Source organism: Coregonus clupeaformis, unplaced genomic scaffold, assembly GCF_020615455.1.
Source record: "Coregonus clupeaformis isolate EN_2021a unplaced genomic scaffold, ASM2061545v1 scaf0053, whole genome shotgun sequence".
NCBI classification, from domain to species: Eukaryota; Metazoa; Chordata; class Actinopteri; order Salmoniformes; family Salmonidae; genus Coregonus; species Coregonus clupeaformis.
Window position 1 is genome coordinate 888653 of NW_025533508.1, and position 24101 is coordinate 912753.

Here is a 24101-nt window from a genome sequence, read left to right on the forward strand (position 1 = left end):
AATTTCGTATTTTTTGACATGGTGAAATGTTTTGTTGATTTCACGTTGAATTCAGGTAAGTTGACAACTCAACCAAATGTAAATCAAAACTAGAAGTTGAACTGAGGTCTGTGCTGTGCCCAGTGGGTAGACATGAGCTTGGGGAGTTAAAGCACAGAAGCACATATATTAGATCGCACATAATGAGAAAAGCCTAGTAGTCTGTAAAGTACAGGGGGCGGATGAGGGGGAGGTATTTTTTTGTATTACGCGTAGGAGTGGCAAGCCTAGTCCGTTACTTCGCGCACAATGAACGGTAGGCTACAGCTGGCTGTTATGTCTAGTCTATAAGACCAGGCTGGGCTACAAGAGGAACAAAAAAGAGACAGTTTACTGTGGTGGTCTTACCGCTTTAAAACCGCCACCTGGTCTGCTATGGCAGCGATCATGGGACTCTCAAACCCAGTTCGGAAAGAAGGTAAGCACAGTGCAAGCAAAGGATGCCTTGCCCCACTCATGGATAACCACCGAGCCAATATAACCAGACGTGTTTATTCCAAACGACAATATTGATAGTAAATGCAACTTCTTCTTTAAATTAATTATGTTTTCTGTCAGTTTACAGGAATAAGATGTGTTGATATGTGGATACGCACTGGCGGCGCTCTCCGTGGTCGTGTCTGATGTAGCCTAACTTTGACAGGTACTGGTCAGAGCTCGTGCAGACGCGTCGAACCAAGCACCGTTGTAGAACTGAGGTGAGGTCTTTTATGAACTACCTAATTATTAAATGCTTAATACATTAGTAACACTGACAGTGCTGTATATATGTCCGTAGTAGCCTATATGACTGATTAGACTAGGCTATTAGACAACCAAACTGGGTTCATGTACGGTCGGGTCTGTTAGGGGGCTAACTTTATTTGCATCAGTTTTGCGTAGCTTATATGATGGGGTTGTTAGGCTATGTGTCCATTAAACTAGTTAAGTCAACATGTGGACAACTTCGTTTATTGAGGTTTCCATGTTTTTGTGGTTTTAATTCAAATCCGCGGATAATGTGAGATAACCTAACCCTATCAATCAATTCGGCTTTTAAAAGGCATGAATTTGAACAGTAACTAGTATGCAACTAGAAGCGTAGCATCATATTTCTTAACAAATTATTGCTGGAAGAAATCCACTTAATTTTGGGATAAAAGTAGACTACTTACTGATACAATGTTGACGCAAATGAACAATTTAAAACATTGTAATACATTGTTCATTTATACTGTATTTATTTTCTGATCCCCATTCATCACCCGATTAGACAACAATCACCCCTTTAAAAGGTGTCTTACCAATCACACCATTCATATGGTGAATGTGATACCCCACACGCCACATGTGTGGTACGCGTTATCTTTGAATATTCATTCAGAACCCCACATCATACTGTGTGATACGCGACCCTTTGTCTGCGCTCTTCCTTTCACTCTTTCTCTCTCTTCTCCCCTCCCCTTTTTTTATTATCTCGGAGGCTTTTAGTGTGTTGCGTTATCGCCCTGTTTTCATGTTGTTTTTCAGCAAGTGAGTTAAAACGTGCCCACATGTTCCAAATGCTCCAACGCATTACACACTCGTCTAGGATTTTGACAGCTAGTCCAATTCTTTATCCTACCCAGTACCCACGTGTAAACTACAATTTTAAACAGCCTCACTCTTACCACCTGCACAGCATAGTAAGTGTTCGTGTATTATTTCTTACCCCATTATTACATCCTTTTAAATCGTTAATAATGACGTAAACCAGAACCGAGGAGTCACGGGCGCGCTCTGCTTTAATTGCGCCTTGCTGCTATTTTTCATCAACGATTCACGTTCTGAATAAATAATAATTATAGAACTGACAGTCAGCTGCGACTATGCCCTGGGCGCTGTGTGTTCAATACATCCTGTTATCCATATCAATGGTGTTTAGAAGAAGAGATTTTCTATATCTATTCACACGTTGTCAAATTGATTATATTTTTTACATAAAGTATTCATTAAATTCTAAAAAGGAGGGGAGACGTAGGAGCATGGCTGCTCAAGAGCAATTGACAGGCTTCAGATTTGATGACAGCGAATTGGATATCATGCAACCATTGGAATAGCAGATGGGCGTCAGTTGGAATGGTTTAGATTTTTTCTTGAATATTAAATATGACTGGGGATGGCTAACTGGTTACACTGCCTACCCAGCTTAATCATTATTCATGGATCTGAAGATGACCCAAAGGTCAGTGGGGTGTTCATCTACCAAGGCTTTGTAATGGGTTGAATTTAAAGGCTTGGTGAAATTAGGCTTGAGCATATTGCCAGAACGTATTTTCAGTATGTTTTAACTATGTTCAATATACTGTTTTAGTTAATAACATATGCTATTCCAAAAGTGAAAGTGTGTTTAATAACTCTATCAAGGACTTTCAGCTAACACACATTAGGAAACTCTCAGGAAGAGTATTCTTAGACACTCATGAGGCTACCTATGAGCTCTGAAAATGTTAAGCTTCTGTTGTTTCTTCAAGGCCATTTCAGTCATAATATTTTCTGGCCAGAGTAGAAATGGGATCTGTTGTATTCCTTTCCAATCAAATGTTTTTGTGTCTTCATTTTACAGGATTGTGAATCGTATTCTCTTTGCTAATTTCATGTAATTACTTGGCATGCATGCCTACACCTAAGGGATAATCAACTGAGCTATGCGTTTTATGGAAAATAATGAAGGATGTGGAAAGTGTGTTCCACAAGTCACTACACACCAGCAGAGTGGAACTAACCTTCTATGGAGTTCAACAATGTCAATAATGTTTTAGTTTCAACTTTTGCTTTCAAAAGCAGCTCAAACATAGAAAATGTAAGAATGAACTATAGCCATTGAATTCTACCGTGCAAATATACTGTGCGTTATAGGGAAATAATGCGCGCTCTAGAATGCCCTTCAAGCCAATCAGAAACAAGTATTCAACAATGCAATGGTATAATTAAGCAATAAGGCATGAGGGGTGTGGTATATGGCCAATATACCACGGCTAAGGGCTGTTCTTACGCAAGACGCAACGCGGAGTGGCCATATACCACAAACCCCTGAGGTGCCTTATTGCTATTATAAAGTGGTTATCAACGTAATTAGAACAATACAAATATTTTTTTTGTCATACCTGTGGTATACGATATACCACGTCTTTCAGCCAATCAGCATCCAGGAGCCAAACTATCTGGTTTATAATATTATGTTAACACTAGTTGGATAATTTTTCAAACACCTAAACCATTTTTTTCCTGCAATCTAGAGCCATAATCATTATGCTTAATTCTATGTAAACTATATGTTTATTTTCCTGCATATCTAAGCATACCTCTTGAGCTGTCTGTATCTTCCTGACTGGGGGTAATTTTTTAAAAGAAACTAAAATGCTTCTCTGCATCTCTGCTAAAATCTGGGTAAAAGATTGAAAGGAATGTGAGGGGCCACGTGCAACTGTTTACGACACAATTGCTGTGAAGAGCAAATACATTTACGTCATTTCATTCTGTCAATTTGTATTCTGTGTGCGAAGGAAGTGTATTTGATTTCTACATCTAATAATGTTTCATTTTATCTGTAGCATTATAAAGACAGTTAGAATGATGGTATGGAAGGGAAACAGCTCAGACAAGCTCTCCCGGTAACAGTCACAATTTACAGGCAACCTATAAACCCCAAACTTTCCGGAGCGCTCTGCTCAATCCATATGTCATGACTGATTTGCCACCCATCCTTAACTCAGGCGAAACCTGGAGTCTCTCAGTTATGGGAATCGGAGCTTGCAAAGCTTTATGGCCTTGGCTAACCTCCGGGGCGGCTATGAACTTCACTAGAGCATACACACCGTACCGCCAGCGACTATATGGTGAGTTGTGTAGATGAGGGGCCAGGGGAATACGATGGGGGGGGCTCTTGTGTCTCAGAGTTATAGTCCGAGGGAGTTACATTGGCATTCCGGAGAGGAAAAATGGATTTCAATGATCTCCTCCTATGGATGGCAGAGGTTTGTGCAGTGGTGGCTGTTGTGGCCTTCTCTTAAGGTAATAAAAAGAAAAAACACACTGGCTGGCGAAGCGACTAATGGGATTGCCCTGCTCTGCTCTGACTTCTTGGTATTGGCCAAAAGTTACAAGCCAATTTACACAGAGTTTGTCCTATTTGAAACAGCCATAGAGGTACCCATGCCTTATTGTAAAAGTGACTGATCAGTCACTAAGACCTGCCAATGAGTATACAGTAAGAACAGCAGTGTTTCCCCAGCTCTCTCGTGTTACTCAGCTTCCCTCAGTTGTTATGCAACCATTCAGCAAATTAACATCCCATCATCATGAAGACCTTTGAAAAGCCATAACAAGACTAAAACAGGAGAGAACCTAACCTGAGGCTTTAATTAAAGATACTAAACGCTGGAAGCGCCAGGACTTCCCACAGTACCGTGCTTATTTACCCAAGGGAACACCAGGATCGTTTATTGTGAAAGAAGCTCTCGGAGTGTGTTTGAAACAGGTGCCAATTCTAGAGCAGTAAATCGCTCTCAGGTATCAACCATCTTCCTGTGCTTTTTTTTCTCAAAAATGCATTTTACACAGTAAGGCTGTGTGGGCTCTTCAAACGACCTCCATTACACATGCTCACCTCCCCCTCAGTTCAGAACCAAGGCTAACACCCCTTCTGAACCCTCATTAGTATTCTCTGCAGTGCATTCGTAGCTGACCATTACACCCCATGCCCCGGGGCTAAACATGGAGACTTGCGGTGTATCTGAGGAGACCAAAGATGTTGAGCCGAGCCCCTGGAGACCCGCTGCCCTGAACCTGACTCCCTCTGCCCCTCGGTCCAAACTAAAGCCAATCTACGATAATGTAACTGACTAGGGTTGCAAAATTCCAGGAACTTTCAATAAATTCCCTTGTTTTCCAGAAGTCCTGGTTGGAGGTTTCTGGATTTCTTGCTTATTCTTTCCTGATTCCGGGAATCCTCCAAACAGGATTTCGGGAAAACCAGGGAATATATTGAAAGTTCCAAGAATTTTGCAACGCTAACAGTGACCTCTTGGGTCAGTGTGTCACGCACTACTGTCAATGGTAGATGTATGGAGCGGGTTGAATCATGGTCTGTTGGCCTTTTATGGAGAAGCAAATGTATGTTGCAGTATGTATATTTGAAATATGTAACATCCAGGGGGACTTTACTGTCAGTATACATCAGTAATGATTTATATGAGCCTAAGGCTTACTGTGATACATGCTTAAATCATAGCCAGGAAGTCTCATTACAGGCCCAGTGCAGTCAAAAATGTAATTTTCCTGTGTTTTATATATATATATATATATTTCCATACTTTGAGGTTGGAATAATACTGAAATTGTGAAAATGATAATGCCCTTTTAGTGTAAGAGCAGTTTGAAAAGACCACCTGAAATTTCAACCTGTTTTGGTGGGATGGAGTTTTGGCCCTCCTGGTGACATCACCAGTAAATACAGTAAAGTACACACACTAAGGGGTAATTTTTATTTATTTTGAGCAGTATAGTGTTTTTTTGACAGAACTGCAAACTTCAAGGAGTAGGGCATTCAAGGAGTTGGTCTAATGGAAATATGTGATGTCATTGGCCTCCCTCTTGCTTGAGGAACAATAGAGTAGCAATAGAGAACAAAAGAAGAAAGGCCGCCCCCTCCACTTGTGTTATGTAATGACTTACCTGGGCTACCTATTGAGATGGGCCTCTTGTTAAGTAAATCAGGTGATAAATGAGGTGAAAAGGAGACCAATAAGAAAGAGATTTCCAAACCTCTACCAATAAGAGCTAGTTTTCTGTTTTCTCCTCCCCACTCAGACCACTCCCAGACAGTCCTAGCAAAATTCTTGCTTGGGAAGTTGCTCTTTGCTAAGAAGCTATTTTTGTTTCTTTTTTATCATTTTAATTGAAAACAATCACAGTAAGGTACTTAATTTCTACCCAGAAATGATTTGATATTAAGATAACAACGGCTGCATTGGACATTTAAGATCAAATCTAGCCGTGTAAATGATTATGCTCATATCTAATGATGCTAAACAAGCCGTTTGAAAATAAAAATAGCCATTACAACTCAATCTCTGCCCTCCTAAAATGAAGTTCTCTCAAAGGAAGAGTATTTAAGTGTGGTACAAAGCCCTTGAAGATAGTGTGTAGACTACAGTATGCAGTGGCAATACAGTGAGTCTGCCTGGCTCTCGTTTCAGCCTCACCCACTTCCTAATTACCTCCAATCCATTCTCTTTCTTTTCACTTCTTCTTTCTTCCTGTATTCTTTCATTCCCCTCTACCCATTCTCTCTCCCAACTGCTGTTCTCTTTGGCTATGGAATTTATTGGCTGAGGGGAGTGAGCTCAAGCATCCTCTCCCTGTCCAGGACAAGTCTGTCTTTCTGTCTGTGGCTCTCAGTTTGTACTGGATGGGTCATTTCATTATAAAGCATTACTCTTCAATGAAGCCATTATACCCTCATCATCCTGAGCCAAAATGAGAACCCAGATGAAATGAGAAAAGAGATGAGTGAAAGAGACTGAGGAGCAGGGGAGAGTGATAAATGGAGTGAGAAAATAAGAAGAAAAAAGTAGAGAATCACTGGTGCTTTCGACAAGATTCTCACAAAGGCGACACAGAGAATGAGACTTCATATTTTCTTCATACTGGTGACATGACATTTCATCCCAGCAGGCTGGCCTCCATCCCTTATCCCTGACAGGACTATTCTTTATTCTGGGTGGCAATAGCGCTGTGACACGCTGTGCAAGTGGAGCTGTGCTGGGGAAGCAGATGCTGACTGGCTGCTTTGCACTGGGGTCAGTCCTGTCATTAGGATGAAGCCATGTTTGTTGACAGCCTCTGGGGAAGCCACTGTGGTCAGAAGGCAAACTTGGAGAGAAGCCTGAGGAAACACACACAGACATGGCCACTGCTACTGCTACTGGCAGTAGTGGTACTGGTGTCAACACTAGACCTAACACTCACCGATTCACCTCACACCTGGCTGTTCCAGCCTCTACAACCAGTCACCATCTTCCCTCTAGCCTCTCCTCTCTGACCTTTCCAACCACACCTGTAATTTCCTTTCTAGCCATTAACCCCTTCTCTCCATCCCTCTCTTTCTGTCCCTATTAAACTAGTCTGCTAAATGACTCAAATGTAAATGTAAATGTATTCTCTCTCGTTATCGCCCTTCCTGAAACCCTCTACTCGACCTATCTGCTCGCCAATCTACTCGGTCACCCTTGCCGTTTGCTCTGTCCAACACTACTCGTTTCTCTCTGTCCGTCTCTCTTTCCCCTCATTTTGCCTCCCATTTGTTTTTCTACCTCTTTCCTTTCCCTTTCCTATCTCTCTTTCTCTACTTCCCTCTCCCTGTTTATTTTCTTCTCCCTCTCCCTCATTCCCTCGCTCTCTCTCCCACTCTCCCCTGCCAGTCCTTGGCTAACGTCTCTCCTCCCAGTCATACCTGTAGGCAGCAGGTTGTCCCCCTCTCTTTAAGCCTCTCCCGTCAGACGAGCCCACCTCTAGATGGATCAGTGGCTGATTTGTGGCCTCCCAGTGTGTTCCGTCTGTCTCTGCCTGTCCTCCTGTCCTCCTGTCCTCCCGCCACGTACCCCACAGAGACCTGCATCATTAACATGGCTTTCAGCTTTCACACATTTGCTGCTGACTAACAGGCAACTCCTCATCACACCCACACCTACTGCCAGTGTTCTACCACTGGACAGTGCATGGGGAATGGAGGCTGATCATTTTAAGCGTATAACTTCAAAGAAGTTTAATCGGGAGTGTGTGTGTGTATGTGTGTGTGTGGCAGAGAATGTTTTCATCTCAACATCTAAACTCAGGGACTTAATGAATCTCTGCTGTCAAATAGGGGTCATTAGAGAAATGTGCTGAGAGTTGGTAATGATGAATTATTTGCTCATTATAAATGGTGGGCGGCAGTTTATAGAACGGGGGGGCAGTGTGGCTCAAAAGAAAGATGACTTGAGCGTTTCACCTTCAATGTGCCCCTCGACCATTACTTTGCCACCCTACTCTATAATTAAGATATATTCCTTTAAAGTTTTGGAGTGTTTTGTTCCAGAAGCTCTGTGCCCTGTAAAAATGTTTTAAGGTATGAAACTGCTGAGCTGAGAGAGAAAAATCTAGAAGAATGGGAATGAGAGGGCTACTTACACAGTGTTGGAAAGGGATCACAGTAGTGATTGAAGGAGGGTATGAGGCATGAGTTGTTCAGAGATTTTACTTCAGTGCCGGACAGGGGTTGAGGTGTTCATAGGCTTCAGTGCAGGACAGGCTCATCATGGATGAATGGTGTTGGAGAAGAGCTCAACTCTTCCACTGAGGGCAGGACAGGATTTGACTGGGAAGACAAAAAACAATAACACAATACACTACACAGTTAGACAAAAGAGCTAAGAATGAGTTAGTCCAAGCAAGTAGTAAAATCATTGATGTGTAATAATGTGATTGTGCTTGTGTATGTGATTGACTCTACATACAGTAATGAGAGAAAATTAATAGGGGTACTCACAGTGCTTGGAGGGGAAACATTTAATGTACCAGTGGAAGAGCGGGCACATGAGACGTGGCTTCAGTTCATGTCAGGTGAGAGTTGACAATGGTAGTGGAGTGGAATGGTCATCACCTCTTAAATCAGGGAACAGGGGGGGACTTAGCTGGAAATACAAATAGCAGATACATTCCATTACAGCAGTGCCATCATTGGTTTGGGCAACAAGTTTCTACATATTGTTAAACTCAGACATTTCAGAACCTAACCAGGAAAACTCTGGACCCTATAGGGTATGACAATGATTCATCAGTTGTAAAAAGGTTTTATATGGGCATGATGGGACCAGTTTTTCTATATGGTCATATGGTTTTAAAAAACTCTTGAAAAAAACTCCTGGCCCTGGGGGGGATGAAAACCCTGTCAAACTGCATCAACCTTATACTTGTTCATAGAATTTGTGATGAGTGTGATAGAAGAAGTCAGGCACAGGAGGGTAATCACCGAATGCAGAGTTTATTCCGTCGTACACACATAGCGCTGGATAGCGACAAACGAAACAGGCACAGGGGAAATATCTACCCCGGTAATAACAAGGTACGAGTAGCTTCACTGCGCTACACTACTCTCACAAAGAAACAATCACCCACAAGGACAAGGGGGGCAGAGGGAACACTTATACACAGACTAATGAGGGGATAAGAACCAGGTGTGTGTGATTGACAAGACAAGACAAATGGAATGATGAATAATAGAGCGGCAGTGGCTAGTAAGCCGGTGACGACGAACGCCGAAGCCTGCCCGAACAAGGAAGGGAGGCAGCCTCTGCGGAAGTCGTGACAGAATTATATTTAGACTAGACTAACAGGGGGGTTTCCTCTACCCAGACACAGAGACAACAACTGATAGACAATATAACTCACAGGGCTGAGCTTGCTTTATGCAGTTTGCATCATCTAAGCCTATGCAACTGTAGGCCTCATAAAAAATGTACTCACAGTCTGTCATCACTATTATGTTGATTGATTAATTCCAGTTAATTCTTTTGGATTGAAAAGGTATAGGCAGCCTAGCCAGCCCAAGTTTGAATATAAACCACATTTGATCACATTCACATTTTCTCCTGACAAACAAATGGGCTATACAGTGAGGGAAAAAAGTATTTGATCCCCTGCTGATTTTGTACGTTTGCCCACTGACAAAGACATGATCAGTCTATACTTTTAATGGTAGGTTTATTTGAACAGTGAGGGACAGAATAACAACAACAAAATCCAGAAAAATGCATGTCAAAAATGTTATAAATTGATTTGCATTTTAATGAGGGAAATAAGTATTTGAAACATGACTCTGCAAAACATGACTTAGTACTTGGTGGCAAAACCCTTGTTGGCAATCACAGAAGTCAGACGTTTCTTGTAGTTGGCCACCAGGTTTGCACACATCTCAGGAGGGATTTTGTCCCACTCCTCTTTGCAGATCTTCTCCAAGTCATTAAGGTTTCGAGGCTGACGTTTGGCAACTCGAACCTTCAGCTCCCTCCACAGATTTTCTATGGGATTAAGGTCTGGAGACTGGCTAGGCCACTCCAGGACCTTAATGTGCTTCTTCTTGAGCCACTCCTTTGTTGCCTTGGCCGTGTGTTTTGGGTCGTTGTCATGCTGGAATACCCATCCATGACCCATTTTCAATGCCCTGGCTGAGGGAAGGAGGTTCTCACCCAAGATTTGACGGTACATGGCCCCGTCCATCGTCCCTTTGATGCGGTGAAGTTGTCCTGTCCCCTTAGCAGAAAAACACCCCCAAAGCATAATGTTTCCACCTCCATGTTTGACGGTGGGGATGGTGTTCTTGGGGTCATAGGCAGCATTCCTCCTCCTCCAAACACGGTGAGTTGAGTTGATGCCAAAGAGCTCGATTTTGGTCTCATCTGACCACAACACTTTCACCCAGTTCTCCTCTGAATCATTCAGATGTTCATTGGCAAACTTCAGACGGGCCTGTATATGTGCTTTCTTGAGCAGGGGGACCTTGCGGGCGCTGCAGGATTTCAGTCCTTCACGGCGTAGTGTGTTACCAATTGTTTTCTTGGTGACTATGGTCCCAGCTGCCTTGAGATCATTGACAAGATCCTCCCGTGTAGTTCTGGGCTGATTCCTCACCATTCTCATGATCATTGCAACTCTACGAGGTGAGATCTTGCATGGAGCCCCAGGCTGAGGGAGATTGACAGTTATTTTGTGTTTCTTCCATTTGCGAATAATCGCACCAACTGTTGTCACCTTCTCACCAAGCTGCTTGGCGATGGTCTTGTAGCCCATTCCAGCCTTGTGTAGGTCTACAATCTTGTCCCTGACATCCTTGGAGAGCTCTTTGGTCTTGGCCATGGTGGAGAGTTTGGAATCTGATTGATTGATTGCTTCTGTGGACAGGTGTCTTTTATACAGGTAACAAGGTGAGATTAGGAGCACTCCCTTTAAGAGTGTGCTCCTAATCTCAGCTTGTTACCTGTATAAAAGACACCTGGGAGCCAGAAATCTTTCTGATTGAGAGGGGGTCAAATACTTATTTCCCTCATTAAAATGCAAATCAATTTATAACATTTTTGACATGCATTGTTCTGGATTTTTTTGTTGTTATTCTGTCTCTCACTGTTCAAATAAACTTACCATTAAAATTATAGACTGATCATTTCTTTGTCAGTGGGCAAACGTACAAAATCAGCAGGGGATCAAATACTTTTTTCCCTCACTATAAATACATAACATTACCAATTAGTTTACCCTGACCGGATGGACAGGGCACATAGGCTGTATGCAGCTGCTATTATTAGTAGCCTACAGTTGATCAGACTGAAAAAACATCTAATTTTCATCCCATACAGCATGACAGATCTCTAATGTTTAGATGTAGCCTAGGCACTGCAACATTTATGTCATGAGTTTTTGCTTGTGTCTGTCCGGAGTGATTATGTGTTATCACCATTGATAAATAGCCTAAATACTGGAGGAAAGTGGAAAGCCTACATGAGCGCGCACAAAAAACATGCGCTGTCAACCTCTCTTTTTAATCTCACTTTTAATGGATGATGCGATGGAAGCGATCAAGTCATTCTGAATTGATTTCGACATCCCTGAGAAGACAGTAGAAACTTCCATATGATCAGCAAGTAAAGCATTGTAACGTGCAATTACCTCTGCAAGCTCCTTGTAGTTGTCCTTGTTAGCTGAACTTTCCGTGTAATTGTGCCCTTAAAAGCCAATTTATGCTTCATCAGAAAATGTGGTTGAAGGCTTCGTATGGAGGGTGTGCCGCATTGCAAAACATTGTGTTTTAATCAGTTATTTGGTGACGTGAATATATTTAGTATAGTTTTGTCTAAAAGGATATATTTTAGAATGTTTCATTATTTTTTATTTTTCTGAAATTCACTGAGTAAGATGGTCCTCCCCTTCCTCCTCTGAGGAGCCTCCACTGGTACACACATGCACACACGTACATATACACACACAAACACGCACGCGCGCGCACACTCGGACACACTTGGACACACACTCACTCTTGTCATTAGTTTATCTTAAGCGCTGCTTGTAGACCTTTATAACAACAGAAGTGCAATGAGCTGACATGAGGTGAGTGAGATTGTGAGAGTGTTGCTGAGGGAGGGAGAGTGTGGCTTTCTGCCCTGTCCCCTCCCCTTCCCCCACACTGACCACGGGAGACTGGAACTAGGTGCTTTGATCACAGCAGCTCACAACAGCAACTCCTATCAATACAAAGGAACACATGGCCATGGAGCAGTATTCTTGGTCTATCTTAGTAACCCTGAAGCTCCCTCTCACATCACATCTGTTATACTGCCTTTAGTTACCAGTAATCAGCTCTGGAATCTACGTCCCGTGTAGCTCAGTTGGTAGAGCATGGCGTTTGCAACGCCAGGGTTGTTGGTTAGATTCCCACAGGGGGCCAGTATGAAAATGTATGCACTCACTTAACTGTAAGTCGCTCTGGATAAGCGCGTCTGCTAAATTACTAAAATGTAAATAAAGACAAATGAGGAAGCAGAGTTGTTTTGTTTTGTTGGTGGCAGACATTGCAAGTCACAGTGCAACTAACTGAGCTTTGTCTCAGGTTGCTGATCATGCAATCTACATCTCCAGTAGGCTCCAACCCATCTACATCTACATCTCCAGTAGGCTACAACCCATCTACATCTCCAGTAGGCTACAACCCATCTACATCTCCAGTAGGCTACAACCCATCTACATCTCCAGTAGGCTACAACCCATCTACATCTCCAGTAGGCTACAACCCATCTACATCTCCAGTAGGCTACAACCCATCTACATCTCCAGTAGGCTACAACCCATCTACATCTCCAGTAGGCTACAACCCATCTACATCTACATCTCCAGTAGGCTACAACCCATCTACATCTCCAGTAGGCTACAACCCATCTACATCTCCAGTAGGCTACAACCCATCTACATCTACATCTCCAGTAGGCTACAACCCATCTACATCTCCAGTAGGCTACAACCCATCTACATCTCCAGTAGGCTACAACCCATCTACATCTCCAGTAGGCTACAACCCATCTACATCTACATCTCCAGTAGGCTACAACCCATCTACATCTCCAGTAGGCTACAACCCATCTACATCTCCAGTAGGCTACAACCCATCTACATCTCCAGTAGGCTACAACCCATCTACATCTCCAGTAGGCTACAACCCATCTGAAGTTCAGTCGTTCTCATCTTTAGAATCTTGCAAGTCACAAACCGTAGATCTGGATGGACTGGAGCAATTTGGGAGGATGACAAAATACCTAATGAGGCAGATTCAATTAAAAGTGTTTAGCTTTATCCTTTCTACACTGAGCCAGGAGTCACGTAGTTAGCTATGAAAAAGAGAGGGTCATGGTGTGTATATGTATGTGCGTGTGTCTGTGTGTGTCCCAGTGTTTGTGCCCCAGTGTGTACAGTGGCTTGCGAAATTATTCACCCCCCTTGGCATTTTTCCTATTTTGTTGCCTTACAACCTGGAATTAAAATGGATTTTGGGGGGGGTGTATCATTTGATTTACACACCATGCCTACCACTTTAAGATGCAATATATTTTTTGGAGTGAAACAAAAAAACAGAAAACTTGAGCCTGCATAACTATTCACCCCCCCCAAAGTCAATACTTTGTAGAGCCACCTTTTGCAGCAATTACAGCTGCAAGTCTCTTGGGGGTATGTCTCTATAAGCTTGGCACATCTAGCCACTGGGATTTTTGCCCATTCTTCAAGGCAAAACTGCTCCAGCTCCTTCAAGTTGGATGGGTTTCGCTGGTGTACAGCAATCTTTAAGTCATACCACATATTCTCAAATGGATTGAGGTGAAACAGGTTTCCCTCAAGAATTTCCCTGTATTTAGCGCCATCCATCATTCCCAGTCCCTGCCGATGAAAAACATCCCCACAGCATGATGCTGCCACCGCCATGCTTCACTGTGGGGATGGTGTTCTCGGGGTGATGAGAGGTGTTGGGTTTGCGCCAGACATAGCGTTTTCCTTGATGGCCAAAAGCTCAATTTTAGTCTCATCTGACCAGAGTACCTTCTTCCATATGTTTGGGGATTCTCCCACATGCCTTTTGGCAAACAGCAGAAGTGTTTGCATATTTTTTTCTTTAAGAAATTGCTTTTTTCTGGCCACTCTTCCGTAAAGCCCAGCTCTGTGGAGTGTATGGTTTAAAGTGGTCCAATGGACAGATACTCCAATCTCCGCTGTGGAGCTTTGCAGCTCCTTCAGGGTTATCTTTGGTCTCTTTGTTGCCTCTCTGATTAATGCCCTCCTTGCCTGGTCTGTGAGTTTTGGTGGGCGGCCCTCTCTTGGCAGGTTTGTTGTGGTGCCAAATTCTTTCAATTTTTTAAAAATGGATTTAATGGTGCTCCATGGGATGTTCAAAGTTTAGGATATTTTTTTATAACCCAACCCTGATCTGTACTTATCCACAACTTTGTCCCTGACCTGTTTGGAGAGCTCCTTGGTCTTCATGGTGCCGTTTGCTTGGTGGTGCCCCTTGCTTAGTGGTGTTGCAGACTCTGGGGCCTTTCAGAACAGGTGTAGATATACTGAGATCATGTGACAGATCATGTGACACTTAGATTGCACACAGGTGGACTTTATTTAACTAATTATGTGACTTCTGAAGGTAATTGGTGGCACCAGATCTTATTTAGGGGCTTCATAGCAAAGGGGGTGAATACATACAGTGGGGGAAAAAAAGTATTTAGTCAGCCACCAATTGTGCAAGTTCTCCCACTTAAAAAGATGAGAGAGGCCTGTAATTTTCATCATAGGTACACGTCAACTATGACAGACAAAATGAGAAAAAAAAATCCAGAAAATCACATTGTTGGATTTTTAATGAATTGATTTGCAAATTATGGTGGAAAATAAGTATTTGGTCAATAACAAAAGTTTCTCAATACTTTGTTATATACCCTTTGTTGGCAATGACACAGGTCAAACGTTTTCTGTAAGTCTTCACAAGGTTTTCACACACTGTTGCTGGTATTTTGGCCCATTCCTCCATGCAGATCTCCTCTAGAGCAGTGATGTTTTGGGGCTGTCGCTGGGCAACACAGACTTTCAACTCCCTCCAAAGATTTTCTATGGGGTTGAGATCTGGAGACTGGCTAGGCCACTCCAGGACCTTTAAATGCTTCTTACGAAGCCACTCCTTCGTTTCCCGGGCGGTGTGTTTGGGATCATTGTCATGCTGAAAGACCCAGCCACGTTTCATCTTCAATGTCCTTGCTGATGGAAGGAGGTTTTGACTCAAAATCTCACGATACATGGCCCCATTCATTCTTTCCTTTACACGGATCAGTCGTCCTGGTGCCTTTGCAGAAAAACAGCCCCAAAGCATGATGTTTCCACCCCCATGCTTCACAGTAGGTATGGTGTTCTTTGGATGCAACTCAGCATTCTTTGTCCTCCAAACACGACGAGTTGAGTTTTTACCAAAAAGTTCTATTTTGGTTTCATCTGACCATATGACATTCTCCCAATCCTCTTCTGGATCATCCAAATGCACTCTAGCAAACTTCAGACGGGCCTGGACATGTACTGGCTTAAGCAGGGGGACACGTCTGGCACTGCAGGATTTGAGTCCCTGGCGGCGTAGTGTGTTACTGATGGTAGGCTTTGTTACTTTGGTCCCAGCTCTCTGCAGGTCATTCACTAGGTCCCCCCGTGTGGTTCTGGGATTTTTGCTCACCGTTCTTGTGATCATTTTGACCCCACGGGGTGAGATCTTGCGTGGAGCCCCAGATCGAGGGAGATTATCAGTGGTCTTGTATGTCTTCTATTTCCTAATAATTGCTCCCACAGTTGATTTCTTCAAACCAAGCTGCTTACCTATTGCAGATTCAGTCTTCCCAGCCTGGTGCAGGTCTACAATTTTGTTTCTGGTGTCCTTTGACAGCTCTTTGGTCTTGGCCATAGTGGAGTTTGGAGTGTGACTGTTTGAGGTTGTGGACAGGTGTCTTTTATACTGATAACAAGTTCAAACAGGTGCCATTAATACAGGTAACGAGTGGAGGACAGAGGAGCCTCTTAAAGAAGAAGTTACAGGTCTGTGAGAGCCAGAAATCTTGCTTGTTTGTAGGTGACCAAATACTTATTTTCCACCATAATTTGCAAATAAATTCATAAAAAATCCTACAATGTGATTTTCTAGATTTTTTTTTCTCAATTTGTCTGTCATAGTTGCCGTGTACCTATGATGTAAATTACAGGCCTCTCTCATCTTTTTAAGTGGGAGAACTTGCACAATTGGTGGCAGACTAAATACTTATTTTCCCCACTGTATGCACGCACCACTTTTCTGTTATTTATTTTTTTGAATTTTTTGAAACAAGTTATTTTTTGAATTTCACTTCACCAATTTGGACTATTTTGTGTATGTCTACAACATGAAATCCAAATAAAATCCATTTAAATTACAGGTTGTAATGCAACAAAATAGGAAAAACGCCAAGGGGGATGAATACTTTTGCAAGGCACTGTATGTGGGAAGGTGGGATTTAAAACTGTGAAGTGGTTCTGAGCATAATTTGTTGCTGATTAATGGCAGAAATTAACAATTTCTCTGAACCTCGCCTGCCCAGACCGACAGAGGTGAACAGTAATAAGGAGTTGATATGGAGAGCTGTTCATAAAAGATTACGTAGGCTCTGTTATATTTTATGATGGATTTCTGGTGTTACTAAAAAACCACCACACCTCATTTCAGTTTGACATGAAATGTCACAGGTTTGTCGCTAGTCCGCTACATAGTGGACTTTGAATAATCTTTCATGTAAATATGCTTTTATGTTTTCCAGCTAGAAAGCGTACTGTTTGGGGCCAGAAACAGCGACTGTGGCCCTAAGCTTCGAGGCCATGAATTGCTTCAAAGGGCGTTTTGGACAGGATGTGGAGAAACAGGACAAAAAGCTGTCAAAACCAAGATGGGATACCCCCAAAAACAAGGTGATGGATGTTTTGATGGAAGTGATCAATTTAGCAATAACTTATTTTGTTAAATCACACAGTCATTTCTCTCCATCTTATTTAACCCCTTTCTTTCTTTCTTTCTTTCTTTCTTTCTTTCTTTCTTTCTTTCTTTCACATGAACAACACCCAGGTGCCCACAGACCGGACCATGGTGGTGGGCGGCAGGCAAGGTGGGGGTGGTAAAGGTTCCAACCGTTCAGGAGGCACCCTGAGGAAACGGCGGCAGCGATACGTGGAGAAGGACGGCAAGTGCAACGTGCATCACGGCAACGTGCGCGAGAAATACCGCTACATGACAGACATCTTCACTACCCTGGTGGACCTGAAGTGGCGCTTTAACCTGCTGGTGTTCACCCTGGTCTACACAACCACCTGGGTGTTCTTCGGTCTCATCTGGTGGCTCATCGCCTACATCCGCGGAGACCTGGACCACACTGATGATGGAGACTGGATCCCCTGCGTCAACAACCTCAACGGCTTCGTCTCCGCCTTCCTCTTCTCCATCGAGACGGAGACCACCATCGGCTACGGCTATCGGGTCATCACTGATAAATGCCCAGAGGGGATTCTTCTGCTGTTAGTCCAGGCCATCCTGGGATCCATCGTCAATGCCTTCATGGTGGGATGCATGTTCGTCAAGATCTCCCAGCCCAAGAAGCGAGCCGAGACGCTCATGTTCTCCCACAAGGCGGTGATCTCTGTGAGGGACAGCAAGCTGTGTCTGATGTTCAGGGTCGGAGACCTGAGGAACTCACACATTGTGGAGGCCTCCATCCGGGTCAAGCTGATCCGCTCCAAGCAGACCAAGGAAGGGGAGTTTATCCCGCTCAACCAGACGGATATTAATGTGGGCTTCGATACGGGGGACGACAGGCTCTTCCTGGTGTCACCACTCATCATCTGTCACGAGTTCAACGAGGGCAGTCCCTTCTGGGAGATCTCCCAGGAACAGCTGGAGAGGGAGGAGTTTGAGGTAGTGGTCATCCTGGAGGGCATGGTGGAAGCCACAGGTGGGTTCTTCTAATTTAAGGTCAGATTTGCATCTCCTGCTTAATGATGAAGATTTGGATTGGGGGAGGGTAAGCTGATCCTAGATCTGTGCCTACGAGCTTCTACCTGGATAGATTTTTATTATAATCATAATGATGTAGAAAATGATTATTAAAATAACATTAATAACACTATAATTACAGGTACTTTAACTTATAATATGAGAATCCAATGCAGGTGTGTGTGACCCTGTTTGTAAGCATTCATTCACTTGGTGGGATAAAGGGGAGGCAGTCGACAGGAATCACTCAAGACTTGCAGGGTATCACCAATTAACGTTGGCTGTGAATGCACTTGACAAGGACTGCAATTACACTGTCCTAAATGACCACAGCATTGTCCTGTATGCTAATAACCTCTATTGGTGTAGTCTGGCTCCTGGTGAGAAGCAGGAGGGACTCCAGGGAAGCCCGTCTGTGTGTTTGTGGGAGAATCCCAGACCTGTCAATAGCACAGCCTCTGGGAAATTAAACGAGCAGAAGATGTTGAGGGAATTCAGGTCGGAATGGTGATTGAATTGGGTCGTTCCACCAATTTGGTGCCTTTTGAGAAGTGTAACTTGGTCAAAATAAACATTTGATTTCACCTAATTCTGTCATAAAGAGCACATGTTCAACTTAATAAAAAACAAGTTTTCCCATGTCAAGAGGATAAATAAAATGAAAAAGACTATAGTAAGTGCCTATTAAGTGCCAAATAAAGTAACAGGGTTGAACGTAACAGGGTTTACGATTTCTTCTTAAATCAGCCATAAATCGCCTTGTTCTGTGCAACAAGGAGTGGCAATTGAATGCAAAAAAATGTAATTGTTAAAACATTTCTAGCCTGTCTATCTATGGGTAACAGGGTTGACATGTTATGTTTGACCCACTCAGTTTTCCACCACAAAACAGCAGAAAATGGCCAAAAAGAGTAGAACCAGCTCACCTGCTTTTACTATATGATTTGACTATTAGATGTTTAATGTTTCTTTTAAAAAGGAATAGTTTCACCATATTAAAACGAGAGTTCAGTTCACGTAACAGGGTTGACCTTAAAATAAGGGACAGACGTAAATGAATCACTAATCATATGAAATAAATAGTAATCTTCAGAATTGACTTTGTCAAAGCAACAAAATAACTAGGGCTTTCAATGATGGTGAAACTTGGAGACATTTTGGGATTGTGGGTTAAAATCTTCCTAGAAGTGACACAGGGTTGACAGAGAGACATGTGAAAAGGCTGGATTTTGGCACTTTAGCAAGCCTTTAGTCATATTAAAATTAGGATTGATTGAATTTTCCATATGGTCTATATTAAAGGGCACTTCATTTAATATAACAGGCTTTTAAAATTCAATATTGGTGCACAATTTATACTTAAAACATCAAAGGGATGCAAAAGGCACTCTTTTCATGGAACGACCCAATTCCCTTATCCCTCCCACCGGCAATGATTCTCGGTCCAGGAGTGGGCGGTGGCAGTGAACTGAACTACTGTCGCTTTGATTCAAAGACACACTGCAGGTGATTTACCTTCAGTTTTGTTTATGAGGATGCAGACTGGGTGGGTGTTATTGCTTCACATTTGTTTTTGATATTCTACTCAATATATAGACTTTGGTTTAACAGGGGGATAACTTTTGATCCATCGCACAGCAAGGGCTGGTTTTTCCTCAGTATCCCATGTCAATATTGACGGTTTAGTCAAGGGGACAAACTAAAATCTGATGCGGTTTTGAATTTTTAAAAGCTATCGACAGCAGTTGGTTGTTTTGCTCTTTTCCCTCAGGAAGCAAACCCAATCAGGCCTTGAAGTGGGATTTGCCTGAAGTAGGAAAGAGTTTACTGGTTTGCTGTTAATCTCTCAGGTGCTTAGAGAACGGAAGCTTCTGCAACGTAGACGCAGGGAGTCAGGCAGCAAGTGCAGTTGGTGAGTTTAATAACGAAGACCATGAAGACATACAAAACAAGAGACGCGTACTGGGCATGAAAAACAAAACCAATACTGCCTGAAGACTGAGGCTACTGAGGGCTAAATAAAGGAGAAGGAATCAAGGTACTGATGAAGTCCAGGTGTGCATAACGATGGGGACCAGGTGTGAGTAATGATGGTTGCCAGGACCGGTGGTTAGTAGACCAGCGAGAGCGCCAGAGCGGGAGTAGGCGTGACAACTGCGTTTATCTCTTATTCTTATTCATACTCTCAACTCATACGGTGCTCAAAGGCTTTGTTTAGTTTTTCTAGATGCTTCATGAAAATACATAGGCTAATTGGTATGTTGATTGTATATTAAGAATTATCATCATCAGGCTTAGTATGTAGGTATCCCACTCTATACATGATACCATTGAATTGCCAGTTGTATTTTTTCTTCATTCAGCGGGCTGTTTATATTCAAAGAAGCACAGCTATATCATTATAATTTAATAAATTTGATGCAGGTGCAATGCAAATGAAGTGATATACATTTACATTATGGCTGCTGAAAAAAATAACTTGATACAGTACAAGGTTGTGAATCATCCAACCCGCAACCCCTTACTTCTCTTAATATCAGTGTGTGTATGTGTGTGTATGTGTGTGTGTACATTGGTCTGTCTGCCTTGATATACTCCTGGCGCTGGCTGTGCATGGTCTGTCGGTTTGTTTCTTCAATTCTGTGGATAATATGTACTGTAATTGATGTGGTTCTTCAAGGTTCACTTGAGCAGAGGATGAAAATGCTGACAAGCTATTTATAGGCAATCCACGTATAAATATTCAGAAAGGTGTGTGTTTGTTTGTGTGTGTGTGTGTTTGTGTGTGTGTTTATCTGTCTGTGTTTCTGCATCTGTGCGTTTGATGTGTGTACACGTGTGTGATTGAAAGAGAAGATGCACATCTCTGTATTACAACCACTCGTCAGCCTATTTCCTTTTCCCAGTGAGATCTTGTCTCACTCTCTTGTCTCAGTTGTTTTAATACAACCCTGGAAACCCTGCTAAAATGTTTGCACAATGAAAGGAGTACAGCTCATTTAAAGTCAGGAAGACAAAGCATAGTGAATCTTAATTAGATCCATAAAGCACAACGACCCAGCTTGGGTCCAGGTCTTAAGATAGTTCCATGACAAGGGATTTAAAAAAATATATGTTTAGATCATACCCAATCACACAGTCGTTTCGAGTTCCTATCCTCAATTTCATGTAATTAATGTCTGTCTCCCGCCCCCCTCTCTCTCTCAAGGAATGACATGCCAGGCGCGCAGCTCATACCTAGACTCAGAGGTTCTGTGGGGGGAGCGCTTCACCCCTGTGCTCTCCCTAGAGGAGGGCTTCTACGAGGTGGACTATGAATCCTTCCACCACACCTACCCTACCCCGACCCCCACCTGCTCTGCCCGAGAGCTGGCCGAGCTGGACAAGAAGGGAGAGGCCATCCCCCTACCTCCCCAGTTGGAGCCGCCCCCACCACGTCCAGAGAAGGAGGAAGACAGAGGGGAGGAAGGGGTGGGGGTGGAGGCGATAGGGGATGGAGAGGGGGAGAACGTTAGCAATGGAGATGCGAACAGGATGGATGATGGGCATGAATGAGTGTGCATTGGTGAAAACACAGACCATGTCATCCGATGATGCTGCTCACTGGTTTAAAACACGTTCATACATGGAACAGAGGCTACAAGAGGCAAGATTTCAAATCCACAACATCATGAAGATGGGCAAGAAGTACTTGTGCAAGTGACTCAATGTCTCAAATGGCTTTGATATCAAACTTCATCAACTGATCAAGTGTCAAACATAAACTATGATATCCTATAGTTTTTGACTGCTATTAGAGGGACCAAAGGTAAGACTTCATGGGGACTTCATTTTTTTATTACAGCATTTAGTGCCAATATTCTGATCTAAAACAACTTGGATAACTGGGTGAATATGATTTTAAAAGTTTCAAATAATGGTATGTAAATTATTGAATACTTTTAACTAGAGCAATGTGTGTAAGAATGAATGTGAAAGATGATAAATTAAAGGAGGCCTGGCCAAATGCCCTTCCATTTCAAGTATTTTGATACACACGTTATGCTTACATGTGTTCATTTTCGTGAAATGAATATTTACTTTGTATTGAAATCTTAAATCACTAAGGTTGTAAGGCCTTTGCCTTTTAATTAATTGTTTAAAGTTATGGTTTGGATTTCTTACACCATTTTGTTGGCTTCACAAATGATCCTGTTCATGGCATTTTGGAAGGGTTTGCTATTAGTGGGCTTTGCCAACCACCTAATAAAATAAATAACTGAGCGCTTATCATGGAATTTGAAATGATTGAAGTCTTTTTCATTAATTTTTTCATTTTACATTCACACCATGGTGACCACACACATAGGTTTTTAGAGGTTGATCATTCACTCTGAGGTTGTGCCATTTTGAGTCTTACCTTGGTGAAGATTTCCCTCTACTGGCTGTAGAACGTCATGACAAGCACAACCTGGTCCTCTCAGGTCTCTCTCCAACTTCTTCCAAGCCTGATCAAGTAAGAAAAAGGTGAGGGGAATGACTAATCAGTTCATTTTTGTTATGCAGTCATATATAAGTAAGTCATTAATCATCAGACAAGGCCTAAAATCCCCAAACACAAGCAAATTGTGACATTGGCAAGTATGGTGAAAGGTGTGTTTATCATAATGAAGCAGCAGGGGCCCCTTAAAACTGCACCCACTCTCATTGTAAACAAGTAATACTGCACTGCCACAGAAATCAAACTCAAAACGACAAAAAACCATCAAATCGCACAGAAATCAAATTATACATAAATCAAATCATACACAATCAAAGTCATACAGTGGGGAAAAAAAGTATTTAGTCAGCCACCAATTGTGCAAGTTCTCCCACTTAAAAAGATGAGAGAGGCCTGTAATTTTCATCATAGGTACACGTCAACTATGACAGACAAATTGAGAAAAAAAATCCAGAAAATCCCATTGTAGGATTTTTAATGAATTTATTTGCAAATGATGGTGGAAAATAAGTATTTGGTCACCTACAAACAAGCAAGATTTCTGGCTCTCACAGACCTGTAACTTCTTCTTTAAGAGGCTCCTCTGTCCTCCACTCGTTACCTGTATTAATGGCACCTGTTTGAACTTGTTATCAGTATAAAAGACACCTGTCCACAACCTCAAACAGTCACACTCCAAACTCCACAATGGCCAAGACCAAAGAGCTGTCAAAGGACACCAAAAACAAAATTGTAGACCTGCACCAGGCTGGGAAGACTGAATCTGCAATAGGTAAGCAGCTTGGTTTGAAGAAATCAACTGTGGGAGCAATTATTAGGAAATGGAAGACATCCAAGACCACTGATAATCTCCCTCGATCTGGGGCTCCACGCAAGATCTCACCCCGTGGGGTCAAAATGATCACAAGAAAGGTGAGCAAAAATCCCAGAACCACACGGGGGGACCTAGTGAATGACCTGCAGAGAGCTGGGACCAAAGTAACAAAGCCTACCATCAGTAACACACTACGCCGCCAGGGACTCAAATCCTGCAGTGCGAGACGTGTCCCCCTGCTTAAGCCAGTACATGTCCAGGCCCGTCTGAAGTGCATTTGGATGATCCAGAAGAGGATTGGGAGAATGTCATACGGTCAGATGAAACCAAAATATAACTTTTTGGTAAAAACTCAACTCGTCGTGTTTGGAGGACAAAGAATGCTGAGTTGCATCCAAAGAACACCATACCTACTGTGAAGCATGGGGTTGGAAACATCATGCTTTGGGGCTGTTTTTCTGCAAAGGGACCAGGACGACTAATCCGTGTAAAGGAAAGAATGAATGGGGCCATGTATCGTGAGATTTTGAGTGAAATCCTCCTTCCATCAGCAAGGGCATTGAAGATGAAACGTGGCTGGGTCTTTCAGCATGACAATGATCCCAAACACACCGCCCGGGCAACGAAGGAGTGGC

The 24101-nt window shown here is 42.8% G+C and overlaps 1 protein-coding gene across 2 annotated transcripts; it reads left to right on the forward strand.

The window, feature by feature from the left end:
* The first annotated feature begins 222 nt into the window (after positions 1-222).
* On the forward strand, positions 223-22431 carry LOC121543047 (G protein-activated inward rectifier potassium channel 4-like). Of its 2 annotated transcripts, none has more exons than XM_041852743.2 (5): positions 223-457; positions 598-737; positions 16950-17097; positions 17252-18131; positions 21381-22431. In XM_041852743.2, exons 3-5 carry the CDS (start codon positions 17008-17010, stop codon positions 21725-21727), a joined length of 1317 nt encoding a protein of 438 aa, XP_041708677.1. In that variant the 5' UTR covers positions 223-457; positions 598-737; positions 16950-17007; the 3' UTR covers positions 21728-22431. The 2 variants fall into 2 exon arrangements, with proteins under 2 accessions (XP_041708677.1, XP_041708678.1); XM_041852744.2 differs by having other exon boundaries at positions 605-737.
* The last annotated feature ends 1670 nt before the right edge of the window (positions 22432-24101 follow it).

Coding starts and splice junctions, on each gene's coding strand:
- LOC121543047 (XM_041852743.2), top strand. CDS start 17,008: ATGAATTGCTTCAAAGGGCGTTTTGGACAGGATGTGGAGAAACAGGAC. Junction 17,098..17,251: donor GGGATACCCCCAAAAACAAG/GTGATGGATGTT, acceptor AACAACACCCAG/GTGCCCACAGACCGGACCAT. Junction 18,132..21,380: donor GGGCATGGTGGAAGCCACAG/GTGGGTTCTTCT, acceptor CTCTCTCTCAAG/GAATGACATGCCAGGCGCGC.